Source organism: Petaurus breviceps, unplaced genomic scaffold (genome assembly GCF_028583685.1).
Source record: "Petaurus breviceps papuanus isolate PSGF00001 unplaced genomic scaffold, PetGlider_PUasm1.0 216, whole genome shotgun sequence".
NCBI classification, from domain to species: Eukaryota; Metazoa; Chordata; class Mammalia; order Diprotodontia; family Petauridae; genus Petaurus; species Petaurus breviceps.
In genome coordinates this window covers 7,285,364-7,309,280 of record NW_027185867.1, presented here as the reverse complement: position 1 = coordinate 7,309,280, position 23,917 = coordinate 7,285,364, and the positions used below count along the sequence as shown (strand labels likewise).

Sequence of the window (23,917 nt, the reverse complement as noted above, 5' to 3'; positions counted from 1 at the left end):
CCCAATTGCCCTGCCTTCTCCATCCAAATAAAAGCAAAAAAAAATTTTTTAATTTAAAAAAAATAAAATCTTAGTATGAGTTACAGAACCTTACCCAAGTAACAGACTCTTTGATAATTAAACTGAACCAGAGACCCCAAGAGATAACAAGAAATACTAGAAAAAAGATTAAAAGACTGAAAAAACTAGAATAAAATGCAAGGTATTTACAGAGATTTGCAGGAACCATTTGTAAAAGACATGCAAGACCATACTATTATATTTTCAGTTTCAGTGTTTACACCTAGAAATTGGCTACAAATCAGGGCTTAATTTATTGTTTTGTTGATTATCTAGACTTCAGAAAGTGTTCATATTGGATGATAATTAAAATCATGGATGCCTACATTTTTTTCCAGAGTCTGTTAAACAGTGTTTTAAATAGAATAGCATGTTATTCTATAAACATTGCTGTTTTCAGCAGCAATGCAGTGAAAATTCAGTAAATGAAGTCATCACCAGATTAGAGGTCTCATCATCATCATCAGTGTCATTTATCTGTTGTTATAAGGTTTACAATGTCCTCTACATTCATCATCTCATTTGAGAAGATATACCCTAAAGTATTGCCTATCAGAAACAGCTATCCTTGGGGAAGCTAGGTAGTACAGTGATTAGAGCACTGGTCCTGGAGTCAGGAGGACCTGAGTTCAAATAAGGCCTCAGACACTTAACACAAAACTAGCTGTGTGACCCTGGGCAAGTCACTTAACCCCAATTGTCTGCCTTTCCCCCTCCAAAAAAAGGCAAAAACAAACAAACAAAAAACCAGCTATCCTGGAAAACAGGTTGAGGAAAGATAACCTAAGAATTATTACACTGCCTGAAGAAAAGCATTTTGTTTAAATCTATATACTATGTTTTAAGATCTCATGAATGAAAATTACCTAGACCTATTAGAACCAGAAAGCAAACTGAAAACAGATAATTCATCGGCCACCTCCTAAAAGAAACCCCAAAAGGAAAACTCTCAGGAAGTTATAGCCAAAATCCAGAGCTTAAAAGACTGCAAGCAACTAGAAAGAAAGAGTTCAAGTAGCAAGGATCCACAGTCAAGATCACACAATATTTGGTAGCTACCAGATTCATGGAAAGAACTTGGAATATAGTATTCTCAAAGGATGAAGATAAAGATTACAACCAATAATAATTTATCATTATAATAGAGTATAATCTTGCAGAAGTATGAGCTCTAATGAAATAGAGAACTTCCAAGTATTCCTGATGAAAAGAACAGGTCTAGGGGCAGCTAGGTGGCTCAGTGAATAGAGCACCAGCCCTAGAGTCAGGAGGACCTGAGTTCAAATGTGGCTCAGACACTTGACATGTACCAACTGTGTGACCTTGGGAAGTCACTTAATCCCAATTGCCTTGCCTGCCCCTTCCAAAAAAAAAGAGAAAAGAACAATTCTAAATTTCTAATTTGAGACACAGTCCCAAGATTTCTAAATCCTGGGACCAACAAAATGAAAGACTAGACATTTTCTTTAGTCCTCACTACTTCTCACTTCTCTCTAAAATAAGAATTATACACAAGAGGTAAAGCAATTACAACTTTCCCCACAGTCTAAGACATTAAAAACCCTAACAAGGTAATAAATAATATGATGAACAAAGAAGGCTAATAGGTAATCTGTACCCCCCAATACCCTCTCCCCCACCAGCTCTCACATTCTGGCTACTGGAGTCTTTGTCAACTAACCTCTCTCCTGCCTTCACTCTACTATTCTGAGTTAACAAGCAATAGAATTCAGCTCTTCCCCCATCACACACACACCCTGTGTTTAGAGGAGGTGAGGTATAGGAAAATGGAAAGTTTGTTCTGCCTGAGGTGCCAGCCAGGCAGCATGCTGTGCTCAGCCAAAGAACTAAGGAATAGAGGGAATTGGGACAGGATGCCAACACATGTGAGAGGACTCTACCAGATCTGACAGAAAGAGGACTGCCATCCATTTGAGGTCAGTTCTTTACCTCAAAAGTCATTGGAACAGGGACTAAAGTTGATAAAAATTGAATTCCACAGAATGGGAGGCAGCTATTTGAGTACCCACCACCAAAAGTGAAGGAATAGGAAAGGGAAATAAAAGGAAAAAAAGATTGAAATTACCAAGGCTCTTAGGAGGAAGAAAATAATTAAAAACCTTGAGCACAATAAACCAACAGGAGAGACCTTAATAATAAAAGGGGAAATTGCCCCCAAGACATCTGAATAAGTCCAAATGTTTCTGTATAAATATTGTAAGATGATGGAAAATGAGTCAACAACTGATGAGGCATAGGACTTTATGAGTTCCTAAGAGAACATAGGCCATAGCAAGAGAAATAGGAATTGTGGAAGTAGAACTTACGACCTACACATCAAAAATAATTGACAGAATAGAAAAATTTTAATCTATGGCAGCAAATCTCATCAAATAAATAAAACAAAATAACTGATTAGGGATATAACTATACAGAAGTATAAGATAATCCAGAAGAACAGAAGCATAACATTAAAAGATTACATGATCTCTATACAAGCAAAATATTAATTTTGAAGCTAGGATATGAAGAGACAGCTTGAGAAATATGTCTTCCAGTAAAACAGAAAATTTTTTAAAGCTGAACCCATAAGCAAGAAAAAATACTAGAAATGTAATCACAGGAGTCAGGAGAGCTGACAAATGGTCAATATATTTGAGCTATTGGAAAGTACAGTTGTGTGTAAGTGTCTATACATATATGCACACATGCATACATATACGTGTGTTTGTGTATATTCACCCCTCCTTTGACCAGTTCAGGTGAAAGTTCAAATGTCAGCCATTGCCAACTACACACATACCGCTCTACCTTGTCCGTATAGATATCTATTTGCACACACTGACAATGTGAAATAATTTCCCCCAACCTTCCTTTCCATCACACCCTTAATCTCTAGTATATTTTTCATCCCTTTTCTTTCCATTCTTGCCTTAAGATCAAAACATAGCAGAAGCTTTCCCAGGGACTTGTATGATTAGATTCCCTCTATTGAGCCCTGGTAATGATAGAGTTCTGAAAGGAAACATGGATCATCTCCCTATGTATGAATAGCCAGTTTGTCCTTGCTTATTTCCTTATGATTGCTCACTAATGTTTACTTTTTTTGTTTCTCGTTTTCTGCCTTTGAACTTTAGACTTACTATGCAACTGTGGCCTTTTCATTAGGAATGCTAGAATCCTCTATTTCATCAAAGGTTAATTTTATCCCCAGTAGGATGAAACTTATTTTTGCTGGGTAAGTCATTCTTCCTTATGATTCCTTTTCCCTGTTTACCTTCTCATGCTTCTCTTGTTTCTTGTATCTGAATGTCAAATTTTCTATTCAACTCTGGTTTTTTCAGCAAGAATGCTTGAAAGTCCTCTATTCCGCTGAATGACCATATTTTCCCCTGAAACATGATACTCAGTTTTGCTGGGTAGGTGACTCTTGGTTTTAATCCCAGCTCCTTTGCCCTCCAGAATATCATATTCCAAGCCCTTCGATGCCTCAGTGTAGAAGCTGCCAGATCCTGGGTTATCCTGATTGTGTTTCTACAATATTCAAATTGTTTCTTCCTGGCTGCTTGTAATATTCTCTCCTTAATCTGGGAATTCCAGAACCTGGCTATAATATTCCTAGGAGTTTTCTTTTTGGGATCTTTTTCAGGAAGTGATCGGTGGATTCTTTCAACCTCTATTTTGCCCTCTGGTACTATAACATCAGGGCAGTTTTCTTTGAGAACTTCCTGAAGGATGATTTCTAGGTTCTTACTTTGGTCATGGCTTTCAGGCAGTCCAATAATTTTTAAATTATCTCTCCTGGATCTATTTTCCAGGTCAGTGGTTTTTCCCATGAGATATTTCACATTGCCTTCTATTCTTTCATTTGTTTGGATCTGTTTAACAGCATCTTGGTTTCTCATAAAGTCATTAGCTTCCATCTGCTCCAATCTAATTCTGAAGCAATGATTCTCCTCATTGAGTTTTTGAGATTCTTTTTCCATCAGGCAAATTCGGCATTTTAAGGCATTCTTCTCCTCATGGGCCTCCTTTGCCATTTGAGTCAGTCTGTTTTTTAAGGTTTTATTTTCCTCAGTCAGGCTGTTGACTCTCATTTCATAATTTTCTTGCACTGTTCTCATTTCTCTTCCCAATTTTTCCTTCATTTCTCTTATTTGGTTTTCAAAATCTTTCTTAAGGTCCTCTATGACCTGTAACCAGCTTGTATTTTCCTTTGAAGCTTTTGGTGCAGGAGTTCTCACTTCACTGTTTTCCTCCTGTTCCATGCTTTGCTCCTTTTTGTCCCCAAAATAGGAGTGTATTGTTGGAATCTTCTGTCTGCTTTGTTTCCTTTGCCTGCTCATTTTGCCACTCAATTACTTGGCTTTTGGGCTTTTTGCCACAGTAGGACTCTGCCACCAGACAGGGGAGCTTTCGTCCCAAACGCTGGGGTTTTTTCAGCTGCTGGAGGTATTAGATGGGTGCCCTCTCTGAGGTCTCCACACCCTCTGGCAAGCTGGACACACACCCCAGAACCTCCACCCTAGACTGCAATCTAGATCCAAGCAGGTTAAAGCAAGAGTGATTACCCCTCAGACTGGTGCTTGGTCCCCCTACACTCTGCAGGCCAAGAGCTGAAGCCGCCACATGGCGCTGGCTGGCTTGTGCCGGTGTCTCAGCAGCTTGTAAGCAACGCACTCCCACTTACTGGTCCCGAAGTCCAGACTGTACTGACCTCTCACTTTGTCCTTTGTGTCTATGTGTTGATAAATCTGGAAACGGCCACAGGTGCTGCTGATCTGGAGTCCCTCTGGCTGGCGGCTGGTCAGGCCTGCCCTGGGGCTAAAGCCTCGGCGTGGGGCTGGCTGGGCTCAGCTCCCAGAGAGCTGCACTGGCCGCTTGCTGCCAACCTGCCAGACTGTCCTCAGTGGGAGGTTAGCTTCTCTGTGTCATTTTGTGGCTTCTGCAGCTCCAAAGTTTGTTTAGAGTCCCCTTTTTACATGGATTGGGGAGGGTGGAAGCTGGAGCTGCGGGAAGGTTGTGCTTCTACTCCGCCATCTTGGTTCCACCCCTGGGTAAGTCATTCTTAACTGAAGGCCTCTGTCCTTTGCCTTCTATAATACTTGTATTCTGACCTCTCTGCTCCTTTATGGTGTTGACTGTTAAGTCATGTGTGATCTTGGCTATGACTCTTCTGTACTAGAATTCTTTCTTTTTGACTGCTTGTAGTATTGTTTCTTTTAAGATTTTTTAATAAGAATTTTTTTAAATTAAATTTTATGTTTATTTTTAGTTTACATCATTCATTTCCACAAGATTTTGAGTTACAAATTTTCTCCCTGTCTTTCCCCTACCCACCATCCCAAAACAGCGATCCCATTGTATACCACCTCCTCCAATCTGCTCTCTCCTAAATCCTCCCCCATCCCCCTGTAATGCCATGCACGAGCAGCTTTCCAGAAGAATGCTACTGTGAACAGCTTTTAAGGTTCTGATTACAGAGTATAGTGATCACTCTGTTTATTCCATAACAAATCAAAGCAAAACATTAACAGAAAATGAAGGTACAGCATTCACAATATTACAACTTATCGCAGAAAATCACAATATAGTATTCACAACAGCTTATCATCAACATGGCCACATAGTTTTCACCAAAGTGGTCACAATATTTAGAACAAAGAACAATCATCTCAAAGTACAATAGTCAAAGTCTTCCACTCATGAGGCAACTAAGTTAACTCAGTCACTAATCAATTACTAAATATTATTAATACACAAACCCTTCACCCCTAGGTCACTAGTAAACTACAATTTCATCACTACTCAGTACTCATGGAGAGGTCTTTTCATCTTGACTTGGGGCCTGTTCTCAGATTCCCTGGATCCCCTTCCATGGCCCCAGATTCTACCTGGATTCACCAGACTGTTACCTGGGTTCAATGGCAGACACTTCTCAGTTCCTTGTCCAGCTCTCTGGGCAGATCCTGCTCCACACTGAAGTTCACAGGATCTAGTCCAGCTCAGATCCTTCACAATTTCTGCTCCCGGGAATTCAAGGTTCAACCAAACCACAAACAAACAAAGTCCCTGCATCCCCATCATGCTTCCTCAGTCTTCTCCTGGACTCCTGGGCTCCTGTTCAAAAGAAACTCCACCACCACAAGTTCTCAAGAAATTCTGGCTCATTTCTCAATTCTCTCTTCTGTAGCTGCTATGCCACCAGATGCTGGTCCCAAGAAATTCTGACTGTCCCTCTCTGGGGCTTTTTTTATCTACTTCCTGTTTCAACCAACCCCTTCCTATTACTTCAGCAACAGGAGACAGGCATTCATACCTTCTGTTTCCCCAACAGAAGCTTGATCAATTACTAAGTGCTAAGTACCAGCTACCTCTGCCAACACAATGGGATCTATCTACAAATTCAAATTACATTACCATTACACCCCACTCTGCCTTTCCAGTAGAGCAAGATGGATTTCCATCCCCCAGTGTCTGTATATCTTATTTCCCAGTTGCATGTAAAAATAATATGTTTTTTTAAACATTTGATTTTAAAACTTTAAATTCCAGATTCTTTTCCTTCCTCCCTCGTCACTCACCCTTACTGGGAAGATAAGCAGTTCAATAGTTGTACATGTGTAGCTACGCAAAACATTTCCATAGTGGATATATTGTGAAAGACTGACTGTACTTCCCTCCATCCTACCCCCCTCCCCACAAACTTGTTCTATTCTCTACTTTGACCCTGTCCCTTTTCAAAAGTGTGTGCTTCTAACTACCCTCTGCTGCAACCTGCCCTCCCCTCCATCATTCCCCCTCTTATCCCCTTTCCCCCTACTCTCCTGTAAGGCAAGATACTCTATTTAGTGTATATGTCATTCCCTCCCTAAGCCAAATTCAATGACAGTAAGGTTGACCCATTCCCTTTTGCCTTCCTGTTCTTCCCCTCCATTGTAACAGTTTTCCCTTGCCTCTTTTATATGAGATAATTTACCCCATTATGTCTCTCCCCATCTCCTCTCATTATATTCCTCTCTCACCTCTCAATTTTACCTTTTAAGTATCATCCCTTCCTATTCAATTGATCCTGTGCCCTCTTACTATGTATACACTCACATATGTATTAATATGTCCATAAACCCTCCTATATAGACATGTATATATGTACACACACACATATACACACATTTATATTCCTTTCAACCATCCTCATACTGAGAAAAGTTTCATAAATTACAATTATTGTTTTTTCATGTAGGAATGTAAATAGTTCAACTTGGCTAAGTTCCTTATGATTTCTTTTCCCTGTTTACCTTCTCATGCTTCTTGTATATGAATGTCAACTTTTCCATTCAGCTCTGATTTTTTTCATCAAGAAAGCTTAAAAGTCTTCTATTTCATTGAATGACCATATTTTCTCCTGAAACATGATACTCAGTTTTGCTGGGTAGGTGATTCTTGGTTATAATCCTACTTCCTTTGACCTCTGCAATATCATATTCCAAGCCCTTTGATCCTTTCAATGTAGAAGCTGCCAGATTCTGTGTTATCCTGATTGTGTTTCCACAATATTCAAATTGTTTCTTCTTGGCTGCTTATAATATTTTTCTCTCTGATCTGAGAATTCCTGAACATGGCTATAATATTCCTAGGAGTTTTCTCTATGGGATCTTTTTCAGGAGGTGATGAGTGGATTCTTTCAACCTCTGGTTCTAAAACATCAGGGCAATTTTCCTTGAGAATTTCTTGAAGGATGATTTCTAGGTTCTTACTTTGATCATGGCTTTCAGGTAGTCCAAAAATTTTTAAATTATCTCTCCTGGATCTATTTTCCAGGTCAGTGGTTTTTCCAATGAGATATTTCACATTGCCTTCCATTTTTTCATTTGTTTGGATCTGTTTAATACTATCTTGATTTCTCATAAAGTCACTAGCTTCCATTTGCTCCAATCTAATTCTGAAGGAATGATTCTCTTCAGTGAGTTTTTGAGATTCTTTTTCCATCTGGCAAATTTGACTTTTTAAGGCATTCTTCTCCTCATTGCCTTTTTGAGCCTCTTTTGCCATTTGAGTTAGTCTATTTTTTAAGGTGTTATTTTCTTCAGTTAGGCTGTTGACTCTCTTTTCATGATTTTCTTGCATCATTCTAATTTCTCTTCCCAATTTTTCCTCTGCTTCTCTTATTTGGTTTTCAGAATTCTTCTTGAGCTCCTCTATGGCCTGTAACCAGTTCACCTTTCTCTTGGAACCTTTTGGTGCAGGAGTTCTGACTTCATTGTCTTCCTCCCATTCCATGCTTTGATCCTTTTTGTCCCCAAAAAAGGAATCCAAAGTTGGATTGCTGTGCTTGCTTTGCTTCCTTTGCTTGCTCATGTTGCCACTCAATTACTTGACTTGAGATTTTTGCCACAGTAGAACTCTGCCTGGGGGGGGGGGGGGGGGGCTTTGTCCCAAATTCCTGGGGTTTTCACAGCTGACGGAGCTATTAGTTGACTGCCCTCTCTGAAGCCTCCACTGTTTTTGGCACCTGGTCACACACCCTAGGGCCTCCACCCTAGACAGCAATCCAGATCCATGCAGGTTAAAGCAAGAGCAATTACCCTCAGAATGGTTGCTTGGTCCCCTTACAGTCTGCAGGCCAGGAGCTCTGAAGCAGCCACGCAGTGGCTGCACCTCAGCTGCTTCTCCCTTTGGGGGCAGAGGCGAGACCACACTCTCAGTCACCCTGTTTCCAAAGTCCACACTGACCTTTTGCTTTGCCTTTGGCATCTATGGGTTGATAATTCTGGAAACTGCCACAGCTGCTAGTGATCCACTCTCCTGAAGTCCCTCCAGTCACCTTAAGATTTCTTGAAATAAGATGTCTAGGGTCTTTTTTTGGTCACAGCATGCAGGTAGTAAAATGATTCTTAAATTTTTTCTCCTCTTAATTTTCCATGTCGGTTGTTTTTGCTATGAGAGACCTTGCTATTTTTCAGTCTTTTGATTGTGTATTAACATTTCTTGTTGTCTCATGAAGTCATTGGTCTCTACTTGCTATATTCAGATTTTCAGGGCATTTGATGCTTGGACAAGATTTTGTATAAGATCTTGTGAGAAACTGTTCGTTCCCTTTCCAAGTTTTTTTTTTCATAGCTGTCATTTCTTTCCCAAATTTTTTCATCTGATACCCTCATTTCATTTATAAAAGCACTTTTTTTTAAACTCTTACTTTATCTCTTATAGGAATTCTAGTTGAATTTGTTCCCAAGTTACATTTTTTTTAAGCATTGCTTTTAGATGTTTTAGAGTCATTCTCTTCTTCAGTGTCTGTCATGAGAGCAGCTTTTCTGTGCCTGAAGTTAGAAAAACCCAGACTCAAATCCAGCCTTAAACATGTACTTATATATGACTCTGAGCAAGTCATTTAACCTACATTTGGCCTCAGTTTCTTTATCTGCAAAATGGTAATAATAGAATCTACCTCTTAGAGTTGTGAAGATCAGATGAAATAATGATTGTAAAGCAGTTAGCATAGTGCCTGGCACAGATTAAATGCTATATAAATCCTAGCTATAATCATTATTATTGTTTGTTTGTTTGTTGGCTCATTCTTTCAACCTACTTCCTGACATCAGACTTGGTATTAGGACCAAGCTGTGCCCATTTCTGGAGGCAAGATCTCAGCGAGGCCTGTCTCTGTACTCACTACCCCCAAAGTAGTCTTATCCAGGGCAAAACTAATCCCTGCCTTTCTGACCTGGGCTTGCATCTGAGTAACAGGAGACTTATTAAACTCAGACATTATCATTCAGCAGAGAGACTGCTGAATCAGAGGGGTAGAACTGGTTCACAGTGGCTACATTTTGCTCTGGGATTCCTTCCCTAGTTTTTTCTCACTTAACCTCTCTTTACCTCAGTTTTCCTCAGCTATAAAATGGGGATAATAATAGCACCCACTTCACTGGGTTGTTGTGAAGATAAAACAATTTGAAAAAGCACTTTGCAAACTTTAAAGCACATGGGTGTGAATTACACTTCTTCCTCATAAGGAGTTTTGCTTCATAGCCCTCCCCTGACCCATTTTACCACATGGCACAATCAAACCTGCCTCTACCCCTGGAATCTTCTTGCCATAGCACCCCAACACACAGAGGGGTATATTTATATATCAAAAAATCATCCTTACAGTTAGAAATAGGCAGGAGGCTTGGTAAGACACAAGTTGTTACGAAAAAGATCTGGGTTGTTTTTTTTTTAAGCAATTGGGGTTAAGTAACTTGCTCAAGGTTACACAGCCAGTTATTTCTGGGTGTGGTGCTGAGTATCCGAGCCCAGATCTGATCCAGGTCATCCCGACACTGGAGCCGGTGCTCTTACTCGCTGAGCCACCTGGTCGCCCCTTGATCTGGGGGTTTTAATAGACTACAAGTTCAGTATCACTCATCAGTGTCAGTTCGCAACCAAAAAGCTTTTATGATATTGGGTACCTTAAAAAGCTGGAGAGTACCACACCCAGAAATAACTGGCCGTGTAACCTTGAGCAAGTTACTTAACCCCAATTGCTTAAAAAAAAAAAAGCTGGAGAGTATTCGGAATAGGATAGTGAAGAGTCTTGACTTCTTATCATATAAAGATTGGTCAAAGGAACTGGGCATGTTTACTCAGGAGAAGAAGAGATTTAAGGGCATCATGATAGCTGTCTTCAAGTATTTATTTTAAATACTGTCATATGTCATATGGAGAAGGAATTAGATTTGTTGTGTTTGTCCTTAGCAGGGACTGGGAGCAATGTTGACAGAACTTTCAAACAAGTGAACAGGCTTGATGTAAAAAAAAAAATCTTCTTATCAGTTAAATCTGGCCAGACACAGAAGGGGCTGTGGTGGATTTCCACCTCTTGAAATTCTTGAAACAGAAGTTGGACAGGCACTTCTCAGGTACACTAGATAGCCACTCAGGTACCTTCCAGCTCTCCGATTCTTTGATTCTAGGGTGAAAGCTGAACTCTCCTCTCCCAGCATAACTGAACCAATAGCCAGACTGTATTTTGTGTCACCAACTGCCTCTCCCAATCCCAACAGATTTCTGCCTCACCCTTGTCAAATGTTTTGGGTTTTTTTTTTCCTTTGGGTGAAATAAATGCTTGTGGGGGTGGGTGGGTGTTAAGACAAGTAGATGTGAGGGTAGATCTTTTTAACTAAATTCAACATATGGAGTTTCAAGAGAGGGAAATACAGTTTCTTGTGTTACCCATTGTCACTGCTACATTTACCACAGTTTACCAAATTTCCCATTTTATATATGAAGTTTCAGTTCATTTTCATTACTAGGTTCCTTTAAAAGTCTTATACCACCTCTCTTTACTCTCTAACTCCATAAAGTCGAAAGCTTTTGTACTTTAAGACCAGTGAAATTAAAAGTCCATTTTAAAATTGAATATCAGGTTCACAAAAAGATTGATTTTGATGGAAATTTTTCAAACAAGGTCATTTTAGAATCATATAATGGAGGAAGACTCAGTGCAATCCCTTCCCACTTGGTCATACCAATATTAATGTTCATAGGATCCATGTAGACTAAGTCTTTCATTTTACAAATTAGGAAATTGAGAGTCATGGAAGTTTAAGTGATATGTCCAAGGTACTTGTAAGAGGTTAGTCAGAATTTGAACCCGTCTTCTAGTTTCAAACCTGTATCTCCTTCTGTTAAACCAGTCTGCCTCTTCAAGCTGCCATAACTAATGCTGAGAAAGTTAGTCTTCTAATACTCGCCCACAAAATGGAAAAGGCTTATTTACCATTCTAAACCTCTTTAGCAACTTCCACATTTTAATACCTAAGAACATGACTTTTTCCTATGTCCTTGACAAAAAAGCTTAGTAGACCACTGGAAAATCACTCCTTTGTATGTCATTTCAATTTCTGTGTACTGATCTTCCTTACATTACTTCCATACATCTTCTTCTGAGCTAAATCATTCCCCCTGCATTCTTTACACTCTTATGACTTTTGTAGACAGTAATCACATTCTCTACACTTCAGTTTTATCTTATTGGGCATATTTACTCTATATACTTATATTATTCTATGTATTTAGTTCTTCTAATCTTGCTTCATAAAATTGTCTTTTTAACTACTTTGTCTTCTTTGATACAGTCTGTCTCCATCTTCTTGGTTCTTGAACCTGAACATAATCTAAGGTATAAGATCACTGATAGCATAAGAAGTATTTAGATGGGGGTGATCTTAATAGTTCACCATCTTGTTCTCGTTCCCAGAGCTAAATTCACTTCTGACAAAGCCCTGGAGTCCTTTTCTTCCCCTTCTTCTACTTCAAGACTTTGACCTTTTTCTCTGAGATCAGAATTTGTCCTTTTAAAGTAACACGCATTTGTAGGCATCCCTTGATCCACCCCATTGTAAGAAAAGACAGAAAAGGTTCATAAATTTGCTGTGATGAGAATACTCTCAAAAAACTAAAAGCTGACTACAGGTCCCTTGGACTAAGCTTCTCCAAACTATTAATGGACAAGCCTGCTACCTCTGTTAGTAGGATTGCTAGATAGGCTTTGATTTTTTTAGAAAGATACTCTTGAGTTCAGAAATGTAGTCCTTTGATGTGAAGGAATTTCAGAGTTGTTTACTATATCAGTCCTGATATATCCATAGAGCATACTTGGGGAGCTGAGTGGAGGGAACAAGGCAGCAAATCTTGTTTTCCTATTTTGTTATTTCAGTTTTAAGTTGCATGACCTGACACATATGGTATACACTGCAGTTACACTGAGAATCATACACTCAAACTCCCAGTTACATGAATACAGTTTCTGCTTGTTGTGGCTACTCAGTTGACATTCTGTTATAGTTTTGCTAGAAAGTTCTTACCCCTGAGAATCAAGATCAGTACTAAATCTTTTCTTTGAAGTAGGACACTCCTTCAGGACAGAGAGTTAAAGTGAATGATAGACCATGGTAAAGAGGAAATAAAAACACTGGTGATGGATAGGCCTCAGAAATATGTTCATTCCTAACAGAGGAATGCCTCCCATTGCTCTAAAAGCAACCTCAGCTAGTTCAACTGAAGATGGGATGGTACCATTGTCCTTAGTAAAAAGCAAAAGGTAAAATCCCTCATTTTCTCTGAATCATTTCATAATAACCATCAACACAATTTTTAATAATAATGATGTTTGCTGTCTGTTAAGGATATAGGTTTCCCAAGAGGAAATGGGGAGATCATGATCTCCCCTAAACCCAGTTCTTCCACCTTGAACCTTTAGATATGTTTACGTTGGTTGACTTGAGTCCACAACTTATCCTTACTTTGTCTGAAAATCCTCTCTCTTTTCCATTGCAGCTTTGCAGTGAATTAGAAAAAGGTGAGCGAGACAATGCAGAACTACAAGAGTTTGCCAACGCCATCCTGCAACAGATAGCCGATCACTGCCCTGACATTCTGGAACAAGTGGTCAATGCGCTAGAGGAGTCCTCCTGACCCCACCCCGCAGTGACCTCGTGGTCCATTCCAGCAGCCAGCCCATTGAGTCCAGGGACCTAAGAAAGGAGCAGTAAGAGCAATGGATATCCAGGACCCTTTGGTTTGCCTTGTACATGTTAATAAGACCAACTGGCCAAACACCGCAGACTACTTCCTGTCTCTGTTCTCCCATCCAGAGTCCCACAGCGTTTTTGCATTCATCTTTGTGGTGTGGAGATGGTCTCCTCACTGTTTTGGGGGGTCCACATTGGGTGGCTTCCTCTCCACAGAGATCTGTCATCTAGTCGTCGTCAATGAGTAACTGTTGGAAACAAGTGATGCTGCTTCAGCACGGGGGACATAAAGTGGTTGCCTTTTCTCTTGTGTCGTTTTAACATAAAAACAAAACCTATAGCTGCTACTTTTTAGTTCAGCATGTTGAAAAAATGACCTGCAACAGGCCAGAAAATCTAGGGTGTTGTGTGTTTGAAGTAATTTCTCTAAAAAGGGTCATCTCACAGAAGGAAGTAGAGAAGGGAAGAGAGAGACAAAGGAGCAGATTAAGAGAGAACCAATTCTTCCACTTTAATCGTATTCCAGGGAGGAAGGTGCTCAATATTCATTCTTTCTTTTTCTTGACTTTCCTCATTATTGATTTTTGTCTTCTGGGAGGCTTCAGGCAGGGAAGTAGCTGCTTCTCTATTGCCTCAGTAATGGCTTATTGAACACTAATTCAGAATACCGCCACTTTTGGTTCTTTGCCTCTGTCCTCGCTATCCTGTCCTTTCTTGGCCATCCCCTCTGAAAAGCTCACGAGAAGCTGCTACATAAAGTTCAGTCACACTGGAGCCCTTTGCCCTTACTGGACTTAAAGCTGTCAGACAAAATCTTTCTAGTAAGTTTTTAAAAAACAAGTTGGGATCCTGAGGACTTCTCCCACTCCAGTCAGTTTTGCCTCTGTAGAAGTCTGGCTTGTGCCTTCTGAATCCACAAACTATTCTCCAGGTCACTCCTCTAGACTCTCATGTCTTGATCCCATAGGATAGCAAGCACAACTTCCCTTTTCCAGGCTCCTTCAGTGCAATTTGTTTCTTATGATTCATCATGAACATGGGAAGATGAGCTCTGCAGCCTTCCCTGGTCTCCTCACGTTTGACTTAGTGCCTTTCTGTCCTTCATATGGGATCTCTTCACTCCTCTCTTATCAAAATGCCACCCAGCCTCTTCCCAGTGAAAAAATGCCTAATATATGGGCTGTTACAATTGCCATGTGACAGACCTGACTGAAAGTGAAAGAATGGAGAGATATTACCCTTCTTCCCCCACAGTCTTTCTAGAATGGAAGATTTTTAGTAAGTCTTTTTCAAGAGCCTGCTTTTCTAATTATAGCAAAATTGATGCATTTGGGGGCTTGGGTCACTTACTGCTTACAGGAAATCTCACTTGTGTTATTCGGTATTTTCATTTTTTTAGTTGTCCTAGAAAGGTTATAGTATTTAGAAGGATAGCTTTAAGTGCCCCTTTAACACATTCAAGCTGGTTTTTACTGTCAGTAAATTGCAAGTCAGAAATTAGACTCCAAAGTTATAAGAATCCTCAAGTTGTAAAGGCTTTTTAAGGACTTTTCCAGAACACAGACAAGGATAGTGGTGAATGATCAGACACTGCCACTCAAACATGGACAGTTTGTGTCAGAACTGTCCCTTTTACCACTTCCTTTGCCAGACTCCCACATGTTTTGGTAAAAGCCATTGCCCTAAAACATTTAAGACACGCATTTTCCCTCACTCTTGATTACCCAAGGAATTTAGTGCTGTCCATAAAGTCATCATGTCCATCAGAGTAACGTCTTCCCATTGCCACTCCCTGACTGTCACATTAGCTTACATTGTCATAAATCTAAGAGCCCTCGTTCCCTGTTGTAAAACAATATCTTCTCCCTGGAGATACCAGAATTTTCTTTATCTATGGTCTAAGTAAATCCAGCTCATAAACTTCTTACTGATATGTTCCTTGATAGGAAGGCTAGTCTTGGGGGGTGGGGTGGGGGGGAAGGAGATGGTGAAATGGTGACTGGGGAGTAATGGCAGTCATTTGTGACCTATTACCTGAGTTCTATCTGTTTATTGCACTGCCCATAAATTATCTATAATCCCACAGCCTTTCTAGGCTTGGAATGGTGGAGCCGTAATTGAACCACCAGTGTATAACTGAACTTCTAAAGAACTATTATGTGCTTGTTGGAGCAAAATGAAGGCATCAGATCCAGAACTTGTGCTTAGGTATCTGAGCCAATTCTGCCTGTTTTTTTCTGACCAAACTGACAAGAGATGATCTCAAGCAAGCCACTTGTGGCTCTTACCTATCTGGAGTATTAACTCGTTCCCCCATTGGATTTCCACCATGAAATCCATCTAATACTTTTCTGGGACTTTGAGAGAAAGAGAGATCTAGGAACAGACTTGATATGACTTGGTCTCTCCTAAACCATAGAAGAGAAGCTTTTCTGATCCTACTTGGATAGAAATCCTGTCTTAACAGATACCTAGGAGGAAGGCGTCTCTGGCCAGGAGTTAACACTGATGGTGACTTACTTTCCCTTGCAGAAGGAATATTAATCAGGTCACTGACTCGCGTATCTTTCTGGGCTTGGCACAGTCATTCAGTCAGTATTGATTGATTGCCTACTGGTATAAGAAATGCGTAGGCATCATCATGCAGGCATTAGCAAGCAGTAGCTATTGTGGTTTTGCCAAATCACCCCTACTGCTCAGTGTTTTTTGTTTTGATTATCCTTCCCCATTTGGCAAGGTAATCTTCCCAAACTTCTCCATTTCATTAACCACTCTATTTGCCCTTTCTCACTTGAAGATCAATTGCCCCCAAAAAATATACTGCCTACCTGGAGCAGTAAAAGAGAGTGGTGAGCTGAACCAGCCTAATAGCTGTATGACTAAAGAAATAGATTGTTTCTCTCTGTGTGTGTCTCTCTGTCTCTCTCCTCCCATCCCCACCTATCCCTCCAGTGTATCAATACACTGATCTACGAAGAGTCTGGCTAAAGTATACTGATTAAAATGGGTGATTGATTCTAAGTTTGAATGTAATAAAACGTATGTGTGAACCCATTTCAGCCCTAACAACAGCCTGGAGGAATTTTGAGTAATTCTATCCATTTTCCTGAAAAAGGGCATTAGCAGCAGTGGCATAGGATATTTGAAGCTCAGATCTTCCTCATGGTTAATGGTACTGCTGGCTAACATTTAAAGTAAAGTTGTCTAGTTTATAGAAGAAAGAGGGCTGGAGGGGGAGGAGAAACCTAGTTGTGCCTGGCATTAAACTACGAAAGGAAGGCTAGGCTTAATCATCCACCAGCGGAAAGCCAAGGGTTTGTCATGTCTTTAGCCCAGATAAAAGCCCTGGGTAAGGGAGGAAGAAAATGAAGGACGCCATGTGCTAAATCCCAGTGACTCCACTGGGCTAATTCCTCGCACACTGATGTTCCAGGACTAGTATTTGGTTTTGCTGCTCAAGGGTTCTATATCAAAGGAAAACCTACATAGCTTTTCCAGACTCAGTCCCATTCTGCCACCTGACTCCATTTCCCAAAGCTGTTAGCTGCTCCATAGGTTTTACTTTTCTGCTCTAGGAAATTGGGGAGATTTCCAGAGGATAAAATGCTTCATCTTTCTACTCAGTGGCAAATCATCCCAAGATCGAGGCGTCAGGTCCAGGGTATATATTTGGTCATCTTCAAGGTTTCAAAAGACCCTGTTTCATTAGGAGTTGCTTTTCCTCCAGCCATCAAAGCCTAAGGGCTGGAGGAAGTTGGTGGAAAGAGAGAGAGCTGTGATTCAGCAGTACTGTTCCCATAAAATCAGCAGGGACCTCCATAGAGATCATGTGGGGGGCCATCCTCTGGATGAGATACATCCTGCTCATCGCAACAGTGGAGAGAAGACCATCGACTTAACCATTCAAAGGAAAGTGGTTTTTTTTTAAATCTGTGGGGTTTTTCATGTGAATTAGGGGGATATCTAAGCAGAAAAAAAAAGTCCCCTTTACTACAGAGAAATCCTTCTGAACAAAATGGTTGCCTCTGCCAACTCTTTTTAAAGCAAAAACTGTTTCCAAAACTTTTTAGTGTCAAAACTATAACCAGGAGGCCCCTGACTTTTCTGATGTGTTTGGCAAGTGCTGTGACCCTATCATTGATATTTCTTCTCCTGACTTTTTTGGGGGGATGAAGAGGTTTAGGGTTTGATTTCTCGGGTTCTTTGGCCCCCATCCCTCCTCCTGTTTTGCTGTTTTGTTTCTCTGCTTGTCAATATTGTCTGTGTGGTCCAGAGAACTGGAGCAGTTATAAACCATGTGTGTCCATTGTTGAAATGTTTTTTTTTTTTTAATGAGAGAGAAAAAAATAGTAGTAGAACTGAAAAATAAAGAGCTGTGTTTTATAAAAAAAAATAATAATAAAATGCAAACCAATATTGTTTTAATAAAGGAATTCAAGCTAGGGGCAGCCAAACTCCTCCCCCTCCTCCCAGGCTTGCCAAGGAAAAATTATGGGCCTGCATCTGGATGTTTTGCGTTTCCTTTACAAGGCTCAGAAGAAAATGAAACCTGGATCTTTTGAGTAAATGTTTCAGAGTCCACGCCCCAGTGCCTAGCACCATGTAGCATCCGGGGTTGATCGCTTTGACGCTTTGTTCATTAGCTGTGGTGCTAGGGTGAGTGGTTGGCGGCCCCCCTTCTGGCGATAGCCACATTATAGGCCACGCAACCTCTTTCCTCTCCCCTTGGTGCTATTTCATCCAGTTAACCTCTCACTTTTCAGGCTAGCCTGAAGTCTGCATACCAGGTGAGACAAATTACACTCAGTTCTCAACTCTTTTATCTTTCAGTCCCCTAATTCTTGCTCTTGAATTTTTTAAACCTCTTAAGTTTTCTAGTCCAGAAAATCTTCAGCCAATGAAGATGCTTTTGGAAAAGGAGATGAATTAGACCAAAGCTAGAGGACTCCTCCTGGGCCTGAGCAAGGCTTCTGGACCCAACCCACCACACCATACCGTACCAGTATTTCATTCACCCTAATACACAGTCCTTTATGACCTGCCTGCCCCACTGCAAGAACAGCCCAATAGACAGCCAAACAAGTCAGCACGTCCACGGTAGGAACATTAGGTACAGCCTGGGACTCTCTCCTTTGCTTGCTTCAGAAGAGAGGTGTTGCACTTTAGTGGAGGAGGAGAGGAGTATATAGGGTACCATCTCCCTTATAGCTTGAGTTCCTTTTTGGTAACAGAGGCAGCTGGAGATGCTGGTGTTACCAAACCTGCCCACTGCCTTCAACTGTATGTGTGTGTGTGTGTGTTATTGCTGGAGTTGTGTAACTGACAGGATAATGATAATGCAAAGAAATTGTGTTATATTCAACTTTGCCTTGATAATTATTATAAACACTTTGTTCGGTTTCTTTTTTTATTCACAAACTTAATTCATCAGGAAACTATAAAGTTATTTAAAAATTCTACACTGTCTCTTTTTTGTCTTGCCTATTATCAAAAGTTCTGGGCCAAAGGACATTCAAGCCTACTCCAAAATGAATGAGCACAATTGGAAGGTGGGAAGAGAAGTTGCCCAGTCAACTAGCATAGGCTGTTACAGACAGTGTAAAGGTTAAGACCCGGCTCAAACCTTGAGCTATCTTCGGGACAGTGGTCTTCAGTCCAAATGCACCAGAAGAAATAAAGTAGAGCATGAGGGCATTGCTTTGCATTGTTGGGCCCCTTTGACCCTTCAGAAAACTTAAAAGCAGTTATAACCAAAAGGTAAAGATAAAATTTTATTTTCTGCTTGAACAACTCTATAACAGCCATCCAAATCAGGTGTGACTGAGAAACTCCATTAGGTAATGTGAAAAAAGAAGGAAAAAATCTCCATTGCAGCACCATCACAGTACAACGTTTTTACTTTGCTACACACTCAGCAGAATGATTTTCTTCCTCCTTTCCTGTGTTACTACATTTTCCTGGGTCCTAAACCCTGGATTCATAATTTTAGTGAGACCTATTGGTACTCTGTTTCCCTTTAGCCTTTGTTATATTACTTTGAAATAGGTTCTTTCCTATCTGTGGTCTTAACCAAAAGGTGAGAAGTCTTCTGAGGTACTTTGGAATGTGTGCATGAAATTAGCTAACATGGATTATGTGAACCATGGATAAAAACTCCCTTGGAGGGCATTTTGATGATTGCTATGAACTTGAAAATGATTGGAATTTTCAGCTTTGATGATTACTACTGGCTAATCCTCAATGAATATGAAGTTTGGAAAATTTTTTTTTAAAGAATTAGATTTCTGCCCTAAATATATTAGGTTTTTGTTTTTCTTTTTCCAGGAAAGCTGAATATTATGTTGGGAAAAAGAAGAAAGACACTTCGCTGTCTAATATATCAGAGTTTTTGCCTCCATATTTTAAAAACCTTCATACTTTTTGTTCTGCCTTTTCCCTTTGGAGGTTGTAGAGTCAAATTTGTGCATTTTTTTTCCTAATGAAGGAATTGTTTCTATAATAATAATTCCTAATCTCCAATTCTGCCACATTTTCTTCAACTAGACAGACACCTTCAGTTTTCTGTGGTGTATTTGACTTCCATAACCTTAGTAAAAATTCTGAGTCTTGGTTTCCACATTAGGTAAAATGGGGATAATAATGTTGACCTAATTCATGTGGCTACTGAGAAAATAAAATGAAAACCTAGACTAAATTACTTTTAAAATATAGACATTCTACTGGAAATCCTGGGGAAAGGTGGAGTTTCAGGTTTCCTAGGGACATCTCTCTACTCTTCACACAGAATCATGGAATTCTAGAGTTGGAAAGGACCTCCAATCCATACCCAAAGGAAGCCCCATGATGACACATCTGATCAGGTTGTCTAGTCTCTATTTGTAGAATTAGGAGAGAGAATCCTACCAGGCATTTTTTTGGTAATTTTTAAAAATTTATTTATTATAGTTTTCAACATTCACTTCCATAAGTTTTAAATTTTCTCCTTCTCCCTCCCTAAGACTGCATGCAGTATGATACAACTACACGTACATTCCCAATAAGCACATTTTCACATTAGTCATGTTGTATAGAATTATAATGAATGGGAGAGACCTTGAGAAAGAAAAAACAAAACAGAACAAAAAATAAAAGTGCTTAACTCTGCATTCTGACTCCATAATTCTCTGGATTTGGATGACATCTACCATTATGAATACTTTGGAATTTTTTTTAGGTCCTTGCATTGCTGAGAAGGGCTAAGTCTATCAAGATCAGTCATTGCACACTGTGGCTGTTTCTGTGAACAATGTTCTCCTGATTCTGCTCACTTCACTCAGCATCAGTTCATCTGTCTTTCCAGGATTTTTCTGAAGTCCACCTGTTCATCATTTCTTATAGCACAATAGTATTCCATTACATTCGTAAACCACAACTTGTTCAGTCACTCCTTAATTGATGGGACACCCACTCAGGTTCCAGTTCTTGGTAACCACAAAAAGAGCTGCTATAAATATTTTTGTGCATGTGGGTCCTTTTCCCATTTTTATGATCTCTTTGGGATGCAGCCCTACAAGCAGTATTGCTGTGTAAAAAGGGTATGCACATTTTTATAGCCCCTTGGGCATAGTTCTAAATTACTCTCCAGAATGGTTGGATTAGCTCACAGCTCCACCAGCAATGAATCAGCATTCCAACTTTCCCCAATCCTCTCCGACATTTATCATTTCCCTGTTTTGTCATGTTAGCCAATCTGTGATAACCCACCAGTCTTATTAAATGCCTGCTATGTGCCAGACAAAAGACAATCGCTGTGCTGTGCTCACAATCTGATGGGGAAGACATGCAAATATGTAAAACAAACTATGGAGAGGTTAAATAAGAAATAAAAGGGAAAACACTAAAACTAAAAGAGGGATTAGGAAAGGCATGCTTTGGAAGGTGGGATGAGGCAGCCTATTCCATTTTTGGATGGCTCCAATTGTTAGGATACTTTTTATTGACAAGTCCAAGTCTACATGACATATCTTCTATTTCTTGGACGTGAGTATCATGTTGTTCCCCCCCCCCCCACCTACCCCCTGTGTTCTCTTCTCCAGGTTGAGCATGCCCAGTTCTCATCAGTATTTATTTGTCATGAAATTCAGTACCTTTCACCATCCTTATTGTCCTCTGGAAACTCAGTGTCTTTTTTTTTTTTGAGGAGGGAAGGCAAGGCAATTGGGGTTAAGTGACTTGCCCAAGGTTGTCACACAGTGTGTCAAGTGTCTGAGGCTGGATTTGAACTCAGGTCTTCCTGACTCCACGGTGGGTGCTTTATTCACTGTGCCACCTAACTGCCCCCAGTGTCTTTCTTAAACAACAGAATATAATGCCCAGAGGTCTGACAAGGGCAAAAGGCAGTGGGACTGCCACCTCCCTATTCCTGAAAGCCATGCCCCACCTAATGTAGCCCAAGATTACATTTGCATGTTTGACTACCAAATCACACTAATACTTCATTAAGCTTGCAATCTAGTAATACACCTCCATCCTTTTCAGAACTGCTGTCTAACCCTGCCTCTCCCATCTTGTATTTGGAAAATTGATTTTTTCTGTTACCCAAGTGCAAGACTAGTATTTGTCCCTATTGAATTTCATCTTAGATTCATTACAAATAATAAATATAAGTTAAAAAGCTCTAAAATACAGAAAAATGCAAGAATGACAAAAAGATCGGTTAAAAAGAACCTGCTACCAAACTATTAAGGGAAAATAACTGAAGATTAATTCACCAGTTCATCAGTCTAGGTGCTCCCATTGCCTTTCCCTTTCCCCTGCTCCAACAGGTCCAGGGACTGTCCCAGGTGGCCATGGCTGGTGAAATTTTAGGCACATGATAGATGTGTGTGTGTGTGTGTATATATATGATACATGTAGATGTATGTGTATATAACACAGGAGGAAAAAGAATGAGTGAAAGTTGAAAAGACCCAAATGTGAAGCTTATAGGAACCACTCTGCTCTCCTGGTGGACTCTCTCAGAATCCCTCTCAACTATTCCCCTAAAACTGCTTTAAGGAGTGAAGAAAATTTGTTATTGAGAAGGTGGTGGAATCCATAAGAATAGGACTGGTAGTAATAAGGACCATTTAAAGGAACCAATTAGACTCTCCCTGAAGCCGTGTCCCAAGTATTTACTTTCCCTTTATAAGGGAAAGTTTCCTAACCTGAGGTCTATAAATACGTGTGTGTAAAACTGTATTTCAATAAAAGTAGTTTCTCTTGAAATTCCTGTCCATTTTATTGTATACATTTTAAAAACATTCTCAGAGGAGGTCCATAAGCTTCACCAAACCAACAAAGGGGTCCATTACACACACACACACACACACACACACAGGTTAAGAAACTCTTTAAGAGAAATATTTCATCCAATAATGCAAGTCTGAGAAACCAAACCAGGCACCAAAGAATAGGGGTGGGAGATAACAGTTCTAGGTCTTCAAACAGAAAAAGATTAGCAAGGACAAATATAAGAAAAGCCGCAGATTATTTGGTTAAGACAGACAAAAGATGAGTGGGGAAGAAAAATCATTCACTAAATCCATTTAAGGAAACTGAGCCAAAATCCACTTAAAGAAGGGGAAGCTATCAAAAGATTCTAAAAAAGACTATAGGCTCTGAATTCAAATCTCACTTCTGCCCTACCACTGTGATTTTGGCAAGTCACTTAATTCTATTACGCCTGTTTCTTCATTTGTAAAATGAAAGTTTTACTTGATCGCCTCTGAGATCCATGTAAATTTGCGATCCAATGAAAGAACAATGCTGCAACTCCAAGAACCTTAAAAATAAGTGGGGGGAGGGGACAGAGTCAAGATGGCGGAATAGAAGCATAACCTCCAAGCGGCTCCGGCTTCCACCTTCCCTAATCAATGTAAAAAGGGGACTCTGAACAAACTTTGGAGCTGCAGAACCCACAAAATGACACAGAGAAGCTAACTTCCCGCTGAGGATAGCCCGGCAGGCCGGCAGGAATCGGCCAGCACAGCGCTCTGGGAGCCAAGCCCAGGCCTGTGTGAGCCGGAGGTTTCAGCCCCAGGGCAGGCCTGACCAGCCCCCGGCTGGAGGGAACCCAGATCACCAGTAGCTGTGGCCGTTTCCAGATTTATCACACATAGATGCAAAGGACAAAGTGAGAGGTCAGTGCAGTCTGGACTTTGGGACCCAGTAAGTGGGAGTGCTTGGCTTTTGCCCCTGGGGCGAGAAGCCACTGAGATGCCAGCACAGCCAGCCAGCGCCACATGGCAGCTTCAGCTCCTGACCTGCAGAGTGTAGGGGGACCAAGCAACCAGTCTGAGGGGTAATCACTTGCTTTAACC

General features: G+C 40.3%; 1 protein-coding gene across 12 annotated transcripts in view; it reads left to right on the top strand.

Annotated features, from left to right (window-relative positions):
- The window catches only part of ERC1 (ELKS/RAB6-interacting/CAST family member 1), a 496,604-nt gene that overhangs the window by 407,305 nt on the left and 65,382 nt on the right, over positions 1-23,917 (top strand). For 9 of the 12 annotated variants that reach the window (XM_069094346.1, XM_069094345.1, XM_069094342.1 and 6 more), the window contains one exon: positions 13,384-13,405. In XM_069094346.1, the coding sequence (XP_068950447.1) occupies positions 13,384-13,405 (22 nt within the window). Of the gene's footprint in view, positions 1-13,383; positions 19,037-23,917 lie in introns of those variants that run through there. The other 3 variants (XM_069094343.1, XM_069094341.1, XM_069094340.1) reach the window with 1 other exon arrangement.